The sequence below is a fragment of the Diorhabda sublineata genome, chromosome 4, assembly GCF_026230105.1.
Source record: "Diorhabda sublineata isolate icDioSubl1.1 chromosome 4, icDioSubl1.1, whole genome shotgun sequence".
In the NCBI taxonomy this organism is placed as follows: Eukaryota; Metazoa; Arthropoda; class Insecta; order Coleoptera; family Chrysomelidae; genus Diorhabda; species Diorhabda sublineata.
In genome coordinates, this window is record NC_079477.1 from 37,912,752 (window position 1) to 37,932,991 (window position 20,240).

The 20,240-nt window shown below is 32.4% G+C and overlaps 3 protein-coding genes and 1 long non-coding RNA gene across 4 annotated transcripts; 2 read left to right on the forward strand and 2 right to left on the reverse strand.

Annotated features, from left to right (window-relative positions):
• Positions 1–78: 78 nt before the first annotated feature.
• On the forward strand, positions 79–10,796 carry LOC130442545 (serine/threonine-protein kinase PLK4). The gene is made up of 12 exons (XM_056776733.1): positions 79–297; positions 351–446; positions 500–685; positions 737–868; positions 2,368–2,724; positions 3,291–3,483; positions 4,619–4,825; positions 6,452–6,788; positions 7,245–7,519; positions 8,182–8,447; positions 9,530–9,698; positions 10,531–10,796. Exons 1-12 carry the CDS (start codon positions 271–273, stop codon positions 10,692–10,694), a joined length of 2,409 nt encoding a protein of 802 aa, XP_056632711.1. The 5' UTR covers positions 79–270; the 3' UTR covers positions 10,695–10,796.
• A 1,912-nt stretch (positions 10,797–12,708) lies between these two features.
• LOC130442764 (probable prefoldin subunit 4) lies at positions 12,709–13,341 on the reverse strand. Its single transcript, XM_056777115.1, has one exon. The coding sequence runs from the start codon at positions 13,230–13,232 to the stop codon at positions 12,822–12,824; it is 411 nt and encodes a 136-aa protein (XP_056633093.1). The 5' UTR covers positions 13,233–13,341; the 3' UTR covers positions 12,709–12,821.
• Positions 13,342–13,896: 555 nt separating this feature from the next.
• Positions 13,897–19,560, forward strand: LOC130442486 (uncharacterized). Its single transcript, XM_056776641.1, has 3 exons — positions 13,897–14,562; positions 17,032–17,168; positions 17,226–19,560. The coding sequence occupies exons 1-3, from the start codon at positions 14,343–14,345 to the stop codon at positions 18,276–18,278; spliced, it is 1,410 nt and encodes a 469-aa protein (XP_056632619.1). The 5' UTR covers positions 13,897–14,342; the 3' UTR covers positions 18,279–19,560.
• Positions 15,838–20,107, reverse strand: LOC130442487 (uncharacterized). Its single transcript, XR_008909777.1, has 3 exons — positions 19,602–20,107; positions 16,103–18,950; positions 15,838–16,023 (listed from the first exon to the last, which is right to left on the reverse strand). It is a non-coding gene; the product is annotated as an uncharacterized LOC130442487 (long non-coding RNA).
• Positions 20,108–20,240: the final 133 nt, after the last annotated feature.

Sequence of the window (20,240 nt, forward strand, 5' to 3'; positions counted from 1 at the left end):
TTTACTCTCAGTATTTTTCTTTTGTTTATGACACAAGTTCCCAATAATCCAAGGTCAAATTTATTCAAATAAATTTTTAAATAAAAAAAGAAGAAGACGATGCTGTACTGTCAACAGTTATAAACATATTTTGAATTATTGTTTATACATTAATTTTTGGCATGTAAACAGAAATTATACACAAATTTAATCTTCGTTAAATGTATAAAAGTTAAATAACAGTTTAATTCATTGCTCAATCGTGTTTATGTACATATACAAGAATTTATAATGGATTCCTTTGGCAAAAGGATCGAGGTTTGAAGTAACTTATAACAACATTTCAAATTATACAATATAATAATTTGTAGGATTATGAAGTACATAGTTTATTGGGGAAAGGTGGTTTCGCGTCTGTGTATAGAGCTAAATGTTTAAAAAGCGGAACAGAAGTGGCTATTAAGATGGTATATATAACAACTCTACCTAATTTGAATTCATTATTTTATCACAATTTTAGATAGATAAAAAGCTCATGCAAGCAACTGGAATGGTGAACAGGGTGAAACAAGAAGTAGCTATACATTCGAGACTAAAACATCCATCAATTTTAGAATTGTTTGATTGCTTCGAAGATATTAATTACGTTTATTTGGTGTTAGAACTTTGTCATAATGGAGAATTACAAAAATATATTAAAGAAAAGGTGAGTATAATTACTAAATTCTCGTTATTGATATTAATTATTTTCTTTTAGCATCTTTTAGAAAACGAAGTGAGCAGTATTATGGGACAAGTAGTCGAAGGAATAAAATATCTTCATTCTTATAATATTTTACACAGAGATTTATCTTTATCAAATTTACTGCTTACAAAAGATATGAGAGTGGTAAGTTGAACTTCTATTTTATCAAATTTATCTCAATTTTTGTTGGGTTGGGGTAATTGTAAACAAGGGTTAAATGTAAATAGAGTTTCCATTCCTTTAAAACCTTTTGAATAATCACAAGTGCCGGGAACATTGCAATATTTGATGTATTTCCAACATGATGCAAAAGGTAAGTTTGTTTTTTTTTTATTCAATTTTATTATACCTTATGCTTAATTCTTGTGTTTTCTACCAATACAATTAATATTTACAAGAATCCTGATTCATCCTGAATTGATTATTTATTGAAGAGTTTTTGGAAATTACAGAGTGTACTTTACTCTGCCTTATTATTTTTCAGATTTACAATGCCTAATTATTATACTCAAGATGTTATTACCAATGTGAAAAATAGAAACTGTTTTTATAGAGAGGCTCAAAAACAATATGTTGTACCTATTCCAATAATATACCACAGAATAAATGTTAGAAAAGTGCCTATATAAAAAATGGGAAATGGAAGACATTTAGCTTTAAATGAAGATGTCAAAAAACAAATAGATTTATTTTTATGCTCAATTTCGAGAGCATAAATTGGATACCCATGTGACAAACACGAATAGAAAAGCTTAAACCAAACAATCTATTTAAAAACATTTAAAAATGGTGTTCCTGGTGAAGACTAGTATCAGTCATACATGAAACTTAACCCCAGCATTTTATGCAAGAAACTGGAACATCTCCAGAAAGCTTGAAAAAAGTTGTTTTTGAATTTTATAAAAAACTTGAAATAGTTTATGAACAATATGAGCTAAAATCTTCAAGTAAATCGTCTTTCATATTTAACTGCAATGAGAGTGGGTTTGCAAGTGACTCAAGTAGGCTCAGAGCTATAGGAGAAAACCCCTTTTCTGTTTATCAAGTGGCTTAGCTCAGTAATCAACTACCGTTCTTCTATGTATAACTGCTGATGGCCACTTTCTTCCTCTACTGATCGTTTATGAAGGAGCTGATGCCCAAGGTCCCAAAGCTGTTTTCATGCTTTCTTTGGAATCATGCTATATAACATAAATTTTTCTCAATAAATTTGGGAAATAAAAATGAGGAAAATCATGAACAATATGTTGTTTTATGATTTTAAGACATTTTTTGCAGAAAATTATAAATTTAACTACAAATTAACCAAGACCATTTTTTTTATTCCGATTAATTTCTTTCAAATATATCTATTTTTTTGCTACAAAATAATTCATTCAAATACATTAAAAGTCCAAAAAAACATTCCCCTGTAATTTAAATGAGAAATTACAATGCGGCACCTCTAAATATTGATATTAAGAGTTCAAACTTTGCCAGAATTTTTTTTTCGTCATCTTGGACAATATTTTGGTTATAGCTTGGAAGGAGAGGTTGTAACTACTGACTAGTTTCGACGTTATTATGTGACATTTGAGCAGTTTAACAATCCCCCTTGTTAACCCTAATTCTATATTTTTTATATAGTCTAAGTTTTATTTCAGAAAATAGCAGATTTTGGTTTAGCTACACAATTAACTAAGCCCGATGAAAAACACATGACGATGTGCGGGACACCGAATTTCATATCCCCGGAAGTTGCTTCTAGAGGATCGCACGGATTAGAAGCGGACGTTTGGGGATTGGGATGTCTTCTATACACTCTTTTAGTAGGTTCACCACCTTTCGATACGCCAGCCGTGAAAAGTACTTTAACAAAAGTCGTAATGTCCAATTACGTTTTACCGAATTATCTTTCGCCGGAAGCCAAGGATTTGATAAATTGTTTGTTACAAAAAAATCCGAAAGACCGCATGAAATTGGATCAAATATTGGAACATCCTTTCATTAAAAGAGGAAGGGTGAGTTTTTGCTTTATTATCTATACGTATAGAACATACAATTGATTTAATTTTATATTTAGTAGCGATTATCGTAAATTTTCAGTCTCTGAAGACGATAACTTGGTTATAGAAACGCGCCTCAGACCGTGTAATAGTGAGTGTTGGTGTAAACATTGTATTCATTAGAAAAGAACCACTCAGCTGATTACTGTCTTGACTCAAGTGTTTAGAGGTGATATCCATAGTCAGTTATAGGTGTACAGGAGCCTTTTTAGTTTGTTTAAACAGTCCAAACAGCGTTCTGATTCATCAGTTCATAGTTGTGCTTCTTCCATTGTGAGGAAACATAGTCCGAATTAAAAAAGAACCTTTTTCATGCTCGAATAATAATTTAAAATTGTATAAACGCTTCTATTTTATATATTCATGGTCTTAATATCCCCCAATTTAATTTTGTTGTTTTCCATCAAGATTTTCTGGACTTTTTTGCTTAGGGGTTGTTCACTCTCTATTCTTCAGACTGAGGATTTATTAACAGCTATGTAATTTTGATCGTTTCATATATATTTATTTATTTTTTGCAGATACTCTCTTCGCATGTTACTACCAACGATAGTGGAATTCACACAATGTCGAGCAAAAGAGATAGCACCTTTGGAGATAACACATCACTGCCGTATTCTCAAAATATTTATTTGGTTAATAACCACGATAGAAAGACAAACAGTGACTGTTTACCTCTTCAAAATAACTATTCGAATAACCAATTCTGTTCAGGTATCTATAACCTATAAGATTTGTTTTATACTTTTAATAATATTTGATATCGCACTACAATTATCTTCCCACTTCATCTGTTTTGATTTCTTTGACTAGTGGTGGTTCCAAGACTACGGTTCGGATAACCAAGACTAGGTTGAGTGGTACCCAGAAGTGAATATTGACTTCAAGCTCATATTCTTTCCCTTTTCCACTAGTGGTGGTTTCGAGATTACAGTTTGGTTACCCAAGACTAAGTTGAGTAGTACCCATAACTGACTATTAGACTTAAGTTCATCTGCCTTGACTTTTCTAACTAGTCGTGATTATAAGACTACAATTCGGTTACCTAAAGCTAATTTGAGTAGTACTCTGACTGACTATTGGGTCAATGTTCATCACTTTGATCTGTTCGACTAGTGGTGGTTTCAAGACTACAGTTTGGTTACTCAATTTCTTAGTTGAGTGAGTAACTAGTTTGATTTAGTTGGTTTGAGTCACTAATACCTAGTCTGATGTTATAAAATTGGTACCATAGTTCCAAGACCAAGGCTGGGTTGATGAGTACCCATGTGAAAACAACCTAAGAGATAAAAATTCATTAGTTACGACTTTAATGACTAGTGGTGGTTCTAAAATTACCATTTGGTTGCATTGGTTGATTAATGCCCAGGTTGAGCTTGTCAAAACTGACTATTGGGTCAAATTTCCAATGCTTTGACTATATTGACTTATGGTGGTACTAATACTACTGTCGATTTGATTAACTAGTGGTATTGGATGCTTCTAAGACTATAGTTTAGTTAGCTAAGGATTTAATAGTGCCAGGTTGAGGTAGTTCACACTCACCATTGGGTTTAACTCAAACTGCTTTGACTTTATTGTTTGTGCTGTTGACTTGGTTCACTATTACCTAGACAGTGGTTGCTAAAACTATCAGTTATGTGTGATGGTTTTAAGACTACCATGTGCTGAGTCTTGATCGACTAATGCCCAATTTACTGTGATCCAGGCAGATATTTTTTCCATTTTTTTTTTCCTGTAAAGTAACTGGACGAACGATTTGAAATTCAAAATGACTCGATTTTAATGTAAAAAATCCTCTTTAAAACCATAAAATTATCACAAATTTCATAAATAAAATAATTTTCAGATATGGAACGACTTCGCGTACATAGTTGCGAAGGTTTACCAATTTGGAGAAACTTTAGAACTACGGAGCAAATATCGAAATGTTGTTCCCAATTATCGACATGTCATTGTAATCACGAAGATACCAAAAGATCTTGCTGCAACGGGGCTATATCCGGTATAAAAAGTTGCTGCGGTCAAGAACGACATATATCCGTTGATCCTGGAGGTAATTCTACCTACAAATGGCTTTAAAATATTAAAATTTGTCTATGTGACTGTCTATTTTCTGTTTTTGATATAAATTCAGTTTTTTTCTTTATCGAGGGTGAGAAATAAACTTTATTGGTACTGTTGGGACTAAAGGGCAACGTCTAAAGTCTTTCGACTAATCTTATTATGAGTGTACTATATCAAGAAATTGCCTAAAAACTGTAATAATTCCACTTCCTAAGGGTGTATATAAATCCAAAGTCCTTAATTTTAGTCCCATCCTTTTCTCCTAGAACAAAATGGTTGATCATCACACCGGTTTGACTTTTTACCTCAATGACACAATATTGTCACTTTTTATTAAAATATATTCTTCACTTAACAATGAATTATTCACTGCATCAGTATTTTTTGATTTCTTCAAAGCTTTTGATTGTGTTAATCATGTAGTTTTTATTATGTAAAAACGTTTACGAATCTACTAATCAGTAGTGGTACCCCTCAAGGCTCGGTTCTTGGTCCTATTCTCTTCCTGATATCACAGATTTAGAAATCTAGACTTAGAAATTCAAAAATCTGTGGAAATTATTTTATTTGTTAATAATGCAAGCGGAACTTCGTTTGGCTTTAATAGACTATGTTTTAGTACTAAAAATATTGTGGTTATGTCTTAACAGAAATTGGATTTGATTGTTTGGAGTGTCGTTTTGGCACCTGCCCTTATACCTGAAGAAATATTTTGTACATTTCATTCTTCTACCTCCGAAATACCTACCAAAGGAGGCTATTTATTTGGATCCACTTCTTAAGATGCTAGCACTACTCCCTTTAGGTACCTGAGCCTTCTGTCTCCATGGTGTGCTTGCAGAATCAGCAATTATCGTCCTCTGACATAGCTATCGTCTTAAGGTGGTATTTGACTTGTTTAATATCATTCTTAACTGATATTATTATGAACATTTTGGATTATATTAGTCCTTGAGCGTCCCTCCAGTCAAGTTCCTTTTTTGGCAATGTAATCTGCTTCCTCATTGCTTGATATACCCTGGTGGTGTGATAGCCATATTAGAGTTACTTTCGGCTCGGCTTATTGAACTTCACATAATAAAAAATCACGTTAGTTTAGCGTTTTTGAGGTTCATTTATCGAAATCCCATATATCAAAAATAAAACTTCCGGTTTTACCGATAATTGGATTAGGTTAAATTCAACTTCAGTTTGATTAGGTTGGGTTTGATTTAGCTCTGGTTAGATTATCTTCGATTACATTAGGTTTGCTTTAGCTTCGATAAGGTTAGGTTCGTTTTAACTCATGCTAGGTTATCTTCGATTAGGTTATGTTGCTTTTACTTCAATTAGGTTTGATTTAGCTTCGATTAGGTTTAGTTTGAATTTGATTAGGTTTATTTACACTTCGTTCAGGTTATCTGAGGATTATTGGGTATTGGAGGATAGATAGGGTCAGAAGACTCAAAAGAAGCTTTCCTGTTGACCTGAAAGATGTTTGAAGAGGTCCTATTACTGGAGATTACCTCATCAAACCGATTCAATATTTGTTTTTGCTTAACCTCAATTAAAATTCACGTTTAATTAAAAATAAGATGTAAATGGTACCGATAAATTATTTGAAATTGTGTTTTAGGACATAATTATAAAGAAAATAAATGCAACCAAGTCTCTATTCACTCTCATCATTCAGATCAGCCGTTTAAAGAAAATACCGCTAATTATCGCTACGGTTGCGAAGGATATAACGGCAAACCTACTGATCAAACGGATAAATACATTCAAGGTGGAAGTTCGAAACAATCCAAAATATCCAAAAACGTTTTAACGGCTTTATGCTCCGAACGCTTACTACCTACCAGACATCAAACGAAAAATGCTGTGTTGAGCATCTTGAAAGACGGCGAAGTTTGTGTGGAATTTATTAAAAAACGTGGGATTCCGAAAAGGGATTTCGTATGCGAAGTTATGAGGTAAAGTTTGGCGTTAAACATTTTCTTTTTCATCCAGAACCACTATACCGACACTCATTTACACCGTTTGATGTATTTTTATAATAAAAGTATCTGAGGATGGTAAATGAGCTATCGAAACGTGCCACAAACAATGTAATTGTGTCTGAACTGACTATTGGAGTCAAACTTCAACTGCATTGACTTGATAGACTAGTTGTGATACTAAAACTTCGTTTTGGTCGACTTGATTCAATAGTATCCAAGCTGTGGTTGTTAAAATTGACTATTGTGTCAAAGTTTACTTGTTTTGGGGTAGTTCAAACTGACTATTAGGTCAAACTCCAACTGATATGACTTTATTGACTAGTGGTGGTACTAAGATTTCGGTTTTGTTGACTTGGGTTATTAGTACCCAAATTAAGATTGTCTGAAAAGCTGATGTAATTGACTAATCTAACGGTTCGTACTTTTTAGAATATCACCTGACGGTATGAGGATAGTTCTCTATGATTTAGATGGGACTAAGGGGGTTCCTCTTGGAGAAGAACCAATCCCGGTACCGGTCCAAGGCGCCGATAATATATTCGGATTAGAAAATTTACCGGAGAAACATTGGAAGAAATATACGTACGCGAAAAAATTTGTTGAATTGGTAAGAGCTAAAACCCCGAAAGTGACATACTACACCGACAAAGCGAAATGTTTTCTGATGGAAAATCTTACGGATTTCGAAGTTTGTTTCTATGATGGTGAGGATAGATTTTATTTTAATATTTATATACTTTATCGGTCCTATATTTCATATAATGTTCACAGATAAAAAATGAATCGCTTCTAATTGTTAAATGGTCTGAAAAAATATATTATAACAGCAAATGTAGCAGGTACCCACTTATTTCACTGTATTTTTCTATTTTTCCCATATCTTTTCAATGTTTTTGTTCGTTTTTCAATGGTTTTCTTTAATGTTCAATAGTTTTTTTATTATTCTTCTTCGTTCTTAACATTTATCCATACCAATTCTTATGTTTTTTGTCTTTTTAGGTGCTGGACCTACTATTGCTTCTACTGTCTTTTGCTTCCTTCCTCAATTCCTCTGATTCTTCTTCTCTTTTCACCTTCAGCTCATTTATTCTATTCAATCCTATCTTAGTGTCTTTGTTAGTATTTTTCTGTTTTCATTTATTTCTTCCTTGTCATCTCCCTATATTTTTCGGTCATTTTTTCACATCCTGAAGAAACTTTTTTCCCAATTCATGGTATATTATTTATTTTTTGTACTATTTTTGTAATATATCTTTTCTCGCACAATTTTTCTCATTAAAGAGCAAATATTAAGTCTGAAAAATGGTTTTTCTTCTTGTCTTCTCACTAAAATCATATTTTTAATTAGTTTTTATATATTTTTTAGGTGGTAAGGTAACTAGATCGGCCACCGAAGGAATTACAATAAATGATGCTTCTGGCAATAAATTTGAGTTTGTTAGTCAAACCGAATTAACCAATTTGAGCGGTACCATAGATCTGATGTGGATGCACAGCCAGGATTCTTTCGATTACTGTATTTTATTGGAAAAGACGCTCTCTTCACTACCCCGTCCTTCTTTTCCTGTTATTATTGGTAGGAAACCGTCATCTATGAATACGTTTGGGAAAGAGAATCAAACCCAAACAATAGTAAGTTAGTTGTTCATTCCATCTACCGGAATCGATTTAATTTAACACCAAAGTCAAGCAATAACGAAATTCTGCAATTCTGCCGTTTCTTTCCACGTCTCGTCTGCAAGTATTTGCTAACTTGATCCGCCAATCTTCTTCTCTAAACTTTTTTAGAGGACTCCTCACTCAGTGTGCCACCCTAGCACCGCCCATTCGTTGGCTAATTCGATCAAAATGTTTGAGGTGTCCTACAGTGTATTTCCACCACACCCCCAAAGATTTTAGCGCCCAGGGACAAAGTTTTGTCTCCAACCCTGTGGTGTAGTATGGCAGACATATATACACAAGGCTTGTGCTGATAACTTAGTTATTCTTCGCCTGGGAAAGGACGCCGCCGACTCGGGAGGCACCGTGACAAGGGCTCTATGACTAGTGGACAGGTAGCGCCAATCAGAAGAGCTAGGATTAACCCAATAAAAACCGATTTTCTTACAACTACATTGTCACTCCCCCAAGTGTAACACACTCTACTCTAGGACGGTTAAATAACTGCTCTGGCACGTTTTCTGGGTATGCAGAAAGGTATTCGGTTGTACAAGGGGTCTTTTACCTAATATATATATATACCTCAATGGTCAAAGCTCTTCTAATGTACGGGGCCATCGTGTAGTGAATAATAATTTAATAAATTTTATCCCAATTATTTTTTCTATTTAATGTACTAATATTTTTCTTGTCAGTCTAAATCATTGTAATAACTATAGTTCAATTACTTTTTATTTGAATTAATTTTTGTACCGCTATCTATACAGCAATTTATTCAAAGAAAATCAAAAATTTCAAAATTTGATCAATTCTTCACCACTCTGTATGTTAAACGAGGTTCTATCTTTTGGAATTTGGAAAAATGAAGTGTAAACTTTGTATATATGAATTTATGTTCGGACAACTTTCTATTGCTTCGATAATGCCATTAAATTTGTGTCTACATGTATCACTCTGTATATTGAAAGATTAGTTTCCGGTTACGATTTTTTCTCTTGAAAAAGTAAATTTAGATATGGCGGCATTGAGAAATTTCTAATTTGATTGAATTTCAGCCTTCGTTCACTATGTCATATAATGGTACGAATGTTGGATCGACTATGGGAAATAACTCGAATGTACGAGAAAAAAAAGTTACAGTTCCAGGAGTGGGTACCGCTTATCAGTTGGCTAATGGTGAGGTGCAAGTGAGGTTTCCGGATAGTACTCAACTATGGGTAGATGGTAAGTATTGAAATGATTATTAAAAAAAATATTTTCCATCGGATTGTGCTCAAAGTATTATCTCTATTCTAAATTTGAAATTTTTAGTATCTTTGTTGATATTCATATTAAACCCACCAACAAACACCCTTAGTATCTTTTATTCTGGCCATATCGCTTCATTAATAATTTGAAAAATCATTTTTAGGTGTCTGCCGTGTTGTATAATAATTTTGAAAATAACCCCAAGGAGTTGAGTTTTGAAAATTATGGAACCGTGTAATTCCACTATACCAACACTTACACTGAATGTCCACTATCTTCTTTCCCGACTATTGGGTGTTCTGGAACTGTTCGTACTGAACACACTTTCCTACTGATACATCAACACTCTGAGTTACACTGTGTGAGCAATATTCTCTATTATACTCTCCTTCAAATCTTTTGATCAAATTTGGGACATACTGAGTTTATTTTTATGGGTTTTTGGGTAACTGTTTCGGTTTTTGCCTTCTTCACTTTTGATCCATTTTGGGACATATTAACCTCATCATTTGGTGTAGTTGGTTAATTTTGTATATTGAGTTATCTAACCTCTAAAGGTTCGCACCACCACACAAACAGCCACGGTTAAATTTTTGAATATCTTTAAAAAACTTGAAAAAACTCCTAGTGTGGGTCAATTCTAGTCAAAATTTCTATTATTGCCAAACTGATAACAGGGTGTTCATAAAGCGAAACAGTTTACCATCGTACTTCCTATTGAAATTTATTTTGTTGTAATTGGTATTTTAATTAATTAAAATATTTATATTGGCATTCTTATTACTTAATGAAAAATTTGTTATTGTAGGAAAACATCGCGTAAAGTTTCAGTATGCGGACGGTCATATATCCAGTTATACAAACAACGAAGTTATTCCAAGAGTAATAATGGAAAAGTTACAACACATGCCGAAAGTATTGAAATATTTGATGCCGTCCCCGGTTACTCAAAAAATTGTTAATTTAAGATGATCGTTATGTAAATTAAAAGAATGAATATTTATTTTCAATGTTATAAACACCCGTTTAGCTATTAAGAAGAGAGCACTTTTAATTAATAAATTATTTTAACTACTTCTTCCCTATCTATTAATATACGCCATTTTTAATTATCCCAATTACCATAATACTGAGCTATACTTTCGTATCTGCCCGGTATAGGTTCATAATAAAATCACTTTAGCTTAGCGATTTCGATGTTGTCGAATCCATTTATCGAGATCGAACTTTCGGTTTTACTAATAATTGGATTGGTTTACTTCCGGTTCGACATTTTTGACTAGATTTATAAACTGAAGATTCTATTTTGGAGGGTCTATATAGAAAAACGTGAAAAGCAATATTTATTTACGTTTTTATTTATTAAAATCGAATTAATTGTTTTAAACTTTCACGGTCATCCTCCATTGCTTGAATGTTTCTTGTGCTATTAGACTAGGTTTACTTTAACTTCTATTAGGTTAGGTTTACTTTAGCTTCGATAGGATTAGGTTTATTCTACCACATATTAGGTTAGGTTTACTTTAGCTTCGATTGGATTACGTTTATTCTATCTCATATTAGGTTTACTTTAGCTTTGATTGGGTTAGGTATAGCTTCGATTAGATTAACTTCAACTCTAATTAGGTTTACTTTAGCTTCGATTATGTTAGCTTTACTTTAATTTCAATTAGGTATACTTTAGCTTGGATTAGGTTAGGTTAACTCAAGTTTCAATTAGTATAGATTTACTTTAACATTAATTAGGCTTACTTTAGCTTCGATTAGGTTAGAATTAATTTAACTTCAATTAGGTTTACTTACCTTACTTTTGCTCATAATAGTTTGATAAGGTTGACTTTAGCTAAGGTTGTGATTAATTTATCTATTTTTTTACTCGATTAGGTTAGTTTTATTTTCTCTTTGATAGATTTGGTGTAATTCAGCTTCGATTAGGTTAGGTTCACTTTAGTTTCGATTAGGTTAACTAAAGCTTACTAACTAAACACGAATTTTACGATTTTTTTCAATATTAATGCACAATTATCAAAGAAATAAAAAACAAATACCATTGGTAGTCTGCATAGGATGTTATTTTACTGTATATATAGCATAGAAGGAAGCAAGATATCCTCCCATAGCTGTTTTTAAATGGATAAGTCTCGAGTTAACAATGATTTTGGACTGAAAACCCTCAAAAATGGGTAAAAAATCAAAGAATAAACCATAGGAGTTTGTTTGGAGTTTCTAGTTTAAAGTAGATCCAGCAAAACCACTAATTTTACGAGTTTTTCCAAGTTTAATGCACAATTACCCAAGAAAAGAAGAGTTTGCTGCGAATAGCGTGAAAGGAAGCAGGATATCCTCTGAATTAAAATAAATTTGTTCTTTATAATGAGTGATAAAAGAGAGCGGATGGACGATGGAGTCATGGAGTTGATTACCTTTTACCAGGTGCATGAGTTTTTATGGAATAACCAGCATATAATTTATGAAAATCGCGATAAAAAACTGCAAAAATTTGATAAAATTGCAAAAAAAAATTGGGACGGGAATAAAGTTTAGAGGAAAATCTACAATTTAATTATTATCAATAGATTTATTTTCTCACTATAATGTAGTGACTCTGAACTTTTCATCGGGTATGACACAAACTTAAAAAAACTGAAGAATGGCAATGCAAAGAGGAGAGATCAACTCTAAATGGAAGTTTTTCTCAGCCTTAAAATTTATTCTGCCCGGTTTCATCCCAACAACATCAATATCAAACATTCGTTCTTAATTCATTTCTTCTATATGCCCATTCCCTCATCCAACAATCCCTTTTTTTCACTCTATTTATATGAATAAAACAATTTATGATAAACTTGTCACTATGAGTGGAGTCTCACACACTTTCTTTTGAGACTTAGTCTCAGGTGGACATGAAATAATCAAGGTTTTGAGACTGCACTGAATGTTGAGTCTCTGAAAGCAGTCTGGAGACAGAAAGTGTAACATTCGACACCTATTTATTTGAGGGTAAAATTTGTTTTTAAAATAGTCTATTTAAAAAGAAAGTATATTGTGTAAAACATGATTGTAGGTATATAATATTATAAAGTAAATAAAAGATAAATTTTACTCTTCATCTGCTTCGAGATTAATATGGCTTCCGAATTTTCCATATAGATATGATTTCAAATCACTCATAGTTTCCTTCACTTCACTAGACTTGAGTTTTAAATGTTTAATTTCTTCGTCTATCTTATTTTTCGTCTCTTCTAAACACTTTTGGGTTTTTTCGACATTTTGAAAGATGAAAACCTCTCCTACTAAATACGGAATCTGTTCGTCATCGTCGAAAAGTGCGATTTCATCACATGCATCTTCAATATTCTTCAGATCATTTTCTTTTGTTTTAATTTCGTCTTTAAAGTCTTCCAATTTAGCGTTCAATCTAGCGAAACGGTTAATTTTCTGTTGATCTTCATATGTGATGTGAACGTCAGAATCTGGTTGAAACGTGCCTTTAGTGTTTGTTGAAGTCATTTCGACGTCTCAATTACTTGAAATTCACAACACCTTATTTAGAAATGTATAAGAATATTCAGAGTTGAGTAATTTTATATAGGTTATGGGATTTATTGAACTGTCAACTTTTTCTTCTTTTGGAACATTGAAAAACTGAATTCCATAGAGTTGAACTAATTTGGAACATCTGGAATCAAATATGATATTTATACTAAACATACTAATTGCCAACACTCACAATTATACTATCAGACGAGCGTTTCGATGACCAAGTTATTGTCTTCAGATACTTAAAGAAAAGGTTTATTCAAGTTGATTATGAAAACATAAATCAGACAGTGTAATGGTGAGTGTTAATGTAGTTCTAGTCTGAAACAATGTTCAAGGTATATCAATGACAGTTCCACAAATTTCAACTCAATTCCCTATACACTGTCATAACTGCGCCAGCGCAGTAACCTTTAAAATTTTGTCATTAATGAGTTTATAGATAATATACTAATACCAAGAAATGAACAGTTGAAAAAAAAATACATAACAAATTTTTCCTTCTAGCTTAAGTACATGACTTTATCTTATTTTCTGTAATCTTTATCAAATTCATTATTTGTCTATGGCATCGACGCATACGATAAAGCTACAATTTCATGTGGATCCTCGACGCTGGCTTAGAATGTGAAATGAGTCACGTGGTATAATTTCAGCTTAGCGGCAATTCTACATTTGCTGCGTAAAATATAAAAGCGTCAAGTTTAAATACGCTCAAAAGACTCTAAAATATATCACCTCTGCAAATAGTCTGTTAACCAATAAACATAAAGTGTTCGTTAAATGTAAACTGTCACATTTTTGAGTTGAATACCCGATTTAAAAAGTTAAAGAATTCCTGGTTTTTTGATGACATTCTAATCATAATTGTACCACGTGACCTCATTTGACGCTGTAAGCAGGCGTCAAGCATCAACCTGAAATTGCAGCTTAAGATAAATAACAACCATAAATAACTGTCAAAATTTTTTTGATATGGCGTCTAAGGGCAAACAGGATCATCATGTATTATTACTCTATTTAAAGAGTGGTTTTTGTTATTATTCTTTATTTAATTGACTGTATAAGTTATAATTAAAAATGCCTCAAACGTGTCTTGTACTCGATTGCGGAAGCCGTTCCAACAGGGATGATGTGAGGTTTTTTTCAATACCCGCTGAATTGAGCTTTAGATTTGTTAAAGAAAAAAACGAATTATCAAAGAAACGCAGAGCGCTCTGGATAGCAGCAATTAATCGAGATGATCTCACGGAATCTAAATTAAAGAACCAGAGGGTTTGCAGTAAGCATTTTATCACAGGTAATCCATATTTTAAGAATTTTTAACATTAAACGTAAATTATAAGTTCGTCATTTTATTGAAATAATATTTTGTATTTTTTTATTCGTATCAACTACGTAGGATTATTATTAGCGAGTAATTGAAGTTCAATACATTCAATATTACAATCATCTACATTTTATTAGTTAGTTTGCAGTCTTTCGGTAGTTTATAAGTTTCTTTGGGTCTTCTTGAAATAGCTTCTTCAGTGAATGTGGTAATTGCTCAAGTTTTCATTCCTTGATGGGACCCACATAAAATTAATATTTATTTTGTTGTTTCTGCATGTGAGCTCATTCTTAATAAGAATGACAATAGAATGTTTGGGATATTGTTGTCAGATTGCCGTTAGTGAACTTTGGGAATCTGTTATTTTAAGGATATTTTTTGAGCCAATTTTCTGGAATTCCTCAGGTGCTTCTATAATGGCAAACAATTTAGCAGAGTGGGTAGATGCAAAAGGAGGGACTACAGAATATTTTGACAATATTCCGGAGTAGAAGGCAGCTACAGTTACATCTCAATCTAAGGTTCTAAGGAACTCTAATTACATTATGTTTGTTGGTGTTTCTGATTTATTGAGGGGAGCAAGTCTCGGGCTGTAATAGAGAGAGCTAATTGATTATGAGGGGATAGCATCTATCATAGATATATGGGAATTGCAGATTCATACTGGATACATGTTGACTATGTGATAGAAAAGAGGAGTCATTGCACTAGTCGAGAATCAGATAAGATGATACGGATTACAGGATTTTTTGTATTCAATAATACAGATATAGCTCATGAGATGCTCAGATATTGTATTCGATAAAAAAGTGGTAGCTCCCCAATTCCTCCATATAAATTTTGGATGGGACTTTTACAATGGGCACTCAAATAGACGCATGCTGCTTTGTTTTGTAGAATAGTGACCTGGGTAGGTTAATTGTAGGTTGGCATTTTCTCTTCGGATGTCAGAGTACATGCTTTCCATGTTGATTTTAAAAGTAAAATAATACATAGGTTTTTCAATACATTTTCTTATAGATTTTGTTGTCTTTAAACCAAAAAAAAAATATTTAAATACTCCATCTCATCACTTTTTTTTCAATAAGGTAAAGGTACCAATAATTGACACAATTGGAATCCCTTACGATATTTTAATATATTCTTTAAGATCCAATAATTGACATCTATTATTCAGTTGTTGACACCCTAGCAATTGATAAGTATCAATGATTGACACACAGCTTATTGACAAGAATTTTATTTTTTCCTTATTACATGAGTATATAAAATTATTAATGATTTAGTAATAACAAAAGTAGGCATAAAATATGAGAGACAATCAAATTATCTATCTCATTTGAAAAAGTATATTTTATTCAATTACCAATATTTTGCAATTCAGTTTCTCAATCTTTCATTTTTATTTTGGAAATATCGTTTTCCATCAGTCTGAAAAAATTTAATATCATTTTTGTTATAAATTTTTTTACCACATAGATATATCTGTAGAAGAATGTTTGCCTTTTACCTCCCATAAACTTTGCCAATACAAAATCTCCCACTTTTATGTCATCAAATTTTAGATTCCCTTTTGATTTTAAATTAACTTCTTTCTTTTTACATCCGACACATATTTCATGTTGTTTTCTTTACCTCTTGCTTGTGCTTCCCGTTTTCAGCTCTTCTTTCTCTTTCTTCCTGCTTATTTTCTAGTTATTTTTTTTATGGTATTCCTGTCAACTCTCTGATGTAATGGCAGAAGGAATTTTTTCTTTGTTTCGTTTCTAATTTTCATATTTGCTTTCTTCTGGCCAAAACAGAGCCTTTTTAAATAGTGTGTTGCTCGACTTGGCGGGAGCATTGCCGTTCCCCCAGATACAAAAATGCTATTTTCGATGACTTACCCAACGTTTTTACAATTTTAAGCACAACGGCAATCACCTTTGTCTCTGGTTCATCATCTGAGATTTGTTTATACAGCTTCACAATGTTTTACTTCTCTGTAGACGATAAGTGACCTACAATTACAGACGACAGTATTTGGAATATTATCTGCGTTCATTTTCAAATTAGTCGTTACAAGAACTGTTTTTATATTTTAATAAAACAATAGCAATTATGCAAGAAAGAACAAAATGTAAAATATTTGTTTATAATTTATACAATTGTCGTATGTCATAAATGTCAAAAATGCTATGTAAAACCGGCCGGAATTCGACCAATCAGGAATCAACAGAATTGCCAACTTAAATTCATATCAGTTCTTTTAGTTTAAAAAGACCAATCAATTGTTACTGTACTGGTTGTCACACGCGTTAAATGACCAATCAATGCGTTCGCGTAAAGCGAGTTCAATTAGCGCGAATTTTAAATACCGCAAAGTGTGTGTTAGAGATATATTTCAATATGTCGCTTCGTATTGACGAAAAGTTTCAATATATTTTGTATTAATGTTAGGAAAGCCTGCTGCTTTAGAGGAGTACAGTCATCCTGACTGGATTCCGTCTCAAAATATGGGACGCAATTCTCCAAAAGTTCAAAGACAATCTGACGATGAGAATATTTTATACACAAAAAGATTTAAAAGTGGTAAGGTAAGTGTGTAAAAACAAACGGCCTGTAATATTATTTTAACTTGATGTTATTTTAAGTTTATTAAACTTGATGAATCAAATATCACTGTACATGTCGAGACTGGTATCGCGTCTCAAACGGATCTTACCATGAATGATCTTTACTTGAAATTCGATCAACTCAGTTGCGCTACAAGAAAAATGGAAGATTTGGAAAAAAAATTGGACATGTCACCTTTTGGTCTTCAGGAGGAGACCAGCAACGATTTGAAGTGGAAGTATTATACAGGTTTCACCTACAACGTTACATTTTATATTATTTTCAAAACTATTGAAACTAGTATCACTACCCAAAGTACTAACGCCCTTAGTAGCTTTAATCAGTTGCTGCTCGCTCTTATTAAATTGAGATTGAATTATGATTTTTGCGATTTAGCTTGGCACTTTAAAATTTCCCCGACCTCCAGTTTTACATATTTCGAAAACATTTTGAATATTCTTTATACCAAATTCAAGCATTTAATAAGATTCCCGGACCGTTTAGTGGCACAAAAAAATATACCTTCTTGTTTTGGAGAAGCTTTTCAAGACAAAACGACCGTTATTGTAGATTGTTTCGAATTTTTTATCGAAAAACCGCACCAACAACAGTATTGGTCGAAAAACAAACACGACAACATTATAAAATTTTTAATAGGGTTCACTCCACAGGGAACGGTTAGTTATGTTAGTAAAGCTTGGGAAGGGACGGCTACAGACGAAGAAATGGTTGCAAATAGTGATTTTTTGAATTATATTTCACCGGGGGACGTTGTTTTAGCGAATAGGGGGTTTTTAATTGAAGATACTTCTGAGGATTCATCAATAAATTGTGTTATACAAGTTTTTATAAAGATTAAGGATCAGTTACATCCTTTGGATATGGAGCTAACTAGAAACGTTTCCCACGTTAGAATTCACGTTAAGAAAATTGTCGGAATGATGAAAAATAAATTTAAAATTGTCAAAGATACCATACCGATTAGTTTGATTAAAAAGGGAAGTAATCCGGAAGATCGCCATATATTGGACAAAATAGTAGTTGTTTGTTGTGCTTTGATGAATTTATGTTCTCCTATTGTTCCTCTTTGATGTATAAAGAATTGTACCGGCTCGAATTGTGCTCTTTTGACCCTGCATCTACTTTTCGGTCTTCCTGGCACTATTTTCTCGTTCTCCATTTTGTAATTATACTTTTCCGCTATCGTTTTTTCATTTTTTTAATGTGTGTCCGCTTTTATCCACCATATACTCTACGTCCTGCAAGAATTATGTGTCTCAGCACGTATTTTGTGTCATTCTTGTTGCTTATCTCAATTAAAAGTGTACTTTGAAGCTGAGGTCATCACTTAACTGTACTATTTTGTTTCTTCCATTCCCATTATTTTCAATCGTCTTTATCCTGCCTCTCTCTAAACATGTTCACCAATCGTGTTAACTTTTGGGGTCCTTTCAACTGTTCTATATCCTCTATTATTGTCGTCCTTTTCAGACTGTCACATGCTTACTTTTGGGATACCCTCAGTTGTTCCACGTACTCTATAATTGTCCCCCTTTCAGATTCAAATGCTTACTTTTGGGGTACTTTCAGTTGTTCCATATCCTCCTTTTCAGACTGTCACACGCTTACTTTTGGTCCACTTTCAGTTGTTTAACTTGCTCTATAATTGTCCTCCTTTTCAATCTGTCGAGTGCTTACTTTTGGGGTGAATTGAACGATAGGTTTCATTATGGTCGTATTATATTCGGGAGTTGGAGGTTTTGCTGAAAAGGGAAAAGAAAATTTTTAAAAAAATAATTAATGGTCACATTTTTATTGATTCAACTTTTTGATTAGGTTAGGTTAACTTAAACTTTAATTAGGGTTGGTTTATTTTAGCTTAAATTAGATTTGGTTTACTTTTTTTCTTTGGTTAAACTAGATTTTTTTTAGCTTAGTTTGGGATTTACTTCAGCTTTATTTCAGTTTCAATTTGGGTTTACTTTAGCTACGATTGTGTTAAATTTACTTTAGCCTGGATAAGTGAATCTACTTTAGCTTAAATTTTGTTAAACTTGCTTTAGCTTCGATTAGGTTAGGTTCACTTTAACTTGGATACAGTTAACTTCGATTGATTATAAGTTTTTAAAATTCCTTCTAAAATACATCATAACCCCATATTATTGTGTAATGTTAAAGCAACTTGGAGATCTTTCCCCATTACGTATATTTTAATAATAATAAATAAATAAAAAATCAGATCTGCAGTAATAAACTGATATTAATTTTGGATTTTGTATCTTATTCACCCTGTATATCGATATTTTTATTAAAAGACTTTTGCCAGATATGTCGATGTTAACCAAATAAATGAAATACAAATAATTGAAAAAAGTTGAATTTATTTTTTAATTACCAATTCGTGAAAAACCGACCTTTGAAATCCAAATTAGAAAAATTACGAACACTTTGTATATGACCACAAAAATTCAATCATTCTCCTCTATCGATTTATATAAATATCTTCATCTGAGTTTTTTTCTCCAAATTCGAGTCTAAAAATTTTTTGTTGTTCAGATTATTACGTAGTGGCCACAGAGAATAATACACTAGTGAAATGAAATTAATACAGTTTCAAGAAAAATAATAACTTCTAAGTCATTTTCTTGTTTATATCTCTACTTCCTTATTTCATTCCACCAATCACAACATAATGGAAAAAATAGACTTTTCGGAAACTATGATCGGTTTAACCCGATCATGATCTGAATGTTCGGAAACTAACTTTGATCACTGATCGGTTCGTGGTAATAAGATTCTTTTTACCTTTTATTTATATGTCTCTTTCTATCTTCAGTATATTATCTATGATCAAACAGATCATTTTCATAGACAAATGAAATCTTATCGCATTTATTCACCGATCTATAAGGCTAGAAATAATTTTTATTCGTCCATGGGTAGAAAGTATTCTATTATATGACTACGAGATTAACTTGATCAGTTTTCCAAAATGAACGTGATCCGGGTTAGTTTCCGAATATTCAAATTGTGATTGGAGTAATCCCAATTTC

What these genes read in the sequence shown, in the direction of transcription:
- LOC130442545 (XM_056776733.1), top strand. Translation starts at nt 271, where the DNA reads ATGGATTCCTTTGGCAAAAGGATCGAG. An exon ending in CAGAAGTGGCTATTAAGATG is followed by an intron (nt 447 to 499) that starts GTATATATAACA and finishes TCACAATTTTAG; the next exon opens with ATAGATAAAAAGCTCATGCA. An exon ending in CTTTCATTAAAAGAGGAAGG is followed by an intron (nt 2,725 to 3,290) that starts GTGAGTTTTTGC and finishes TATTTTTTGCAG; the next exon opens with ATACTCTCTTCGCATGTTAC.
- LOC130442764 (XM_056777115.1), bottom strand. Translation starts at nt 13,232, where the DNA reads ATGACTTCAACAAACACTAAAGGCACGTTTCAACCAGATTCTGACGTT.
- LOC130442486 (XM_056776641.1), top strand. Translation starts at nt 14,343, where the DNA reads ATGCCTCAAACGTGTCTTGTACTCGATTGCGGAAGCCGTTCCAACAGG. An exon ending in CAGTAAGCATTTTATCACAG is followed by an intron (nt 14,563 to 17,031) that starts GTAATCCATATT and finishes TATTAATGTTAG; the next exon opens with GAAAGCCTGCTGCTTTAGAG. An exon ending in AAAGATTTAAAAGTGGTAAG is followed by an intron (nt 17,169 to 17,225) that starts GTAAGTGTGTAA and finishes TGTTATTTTAAG; the next exon opens with TTTATTAAACTTGATGAATC.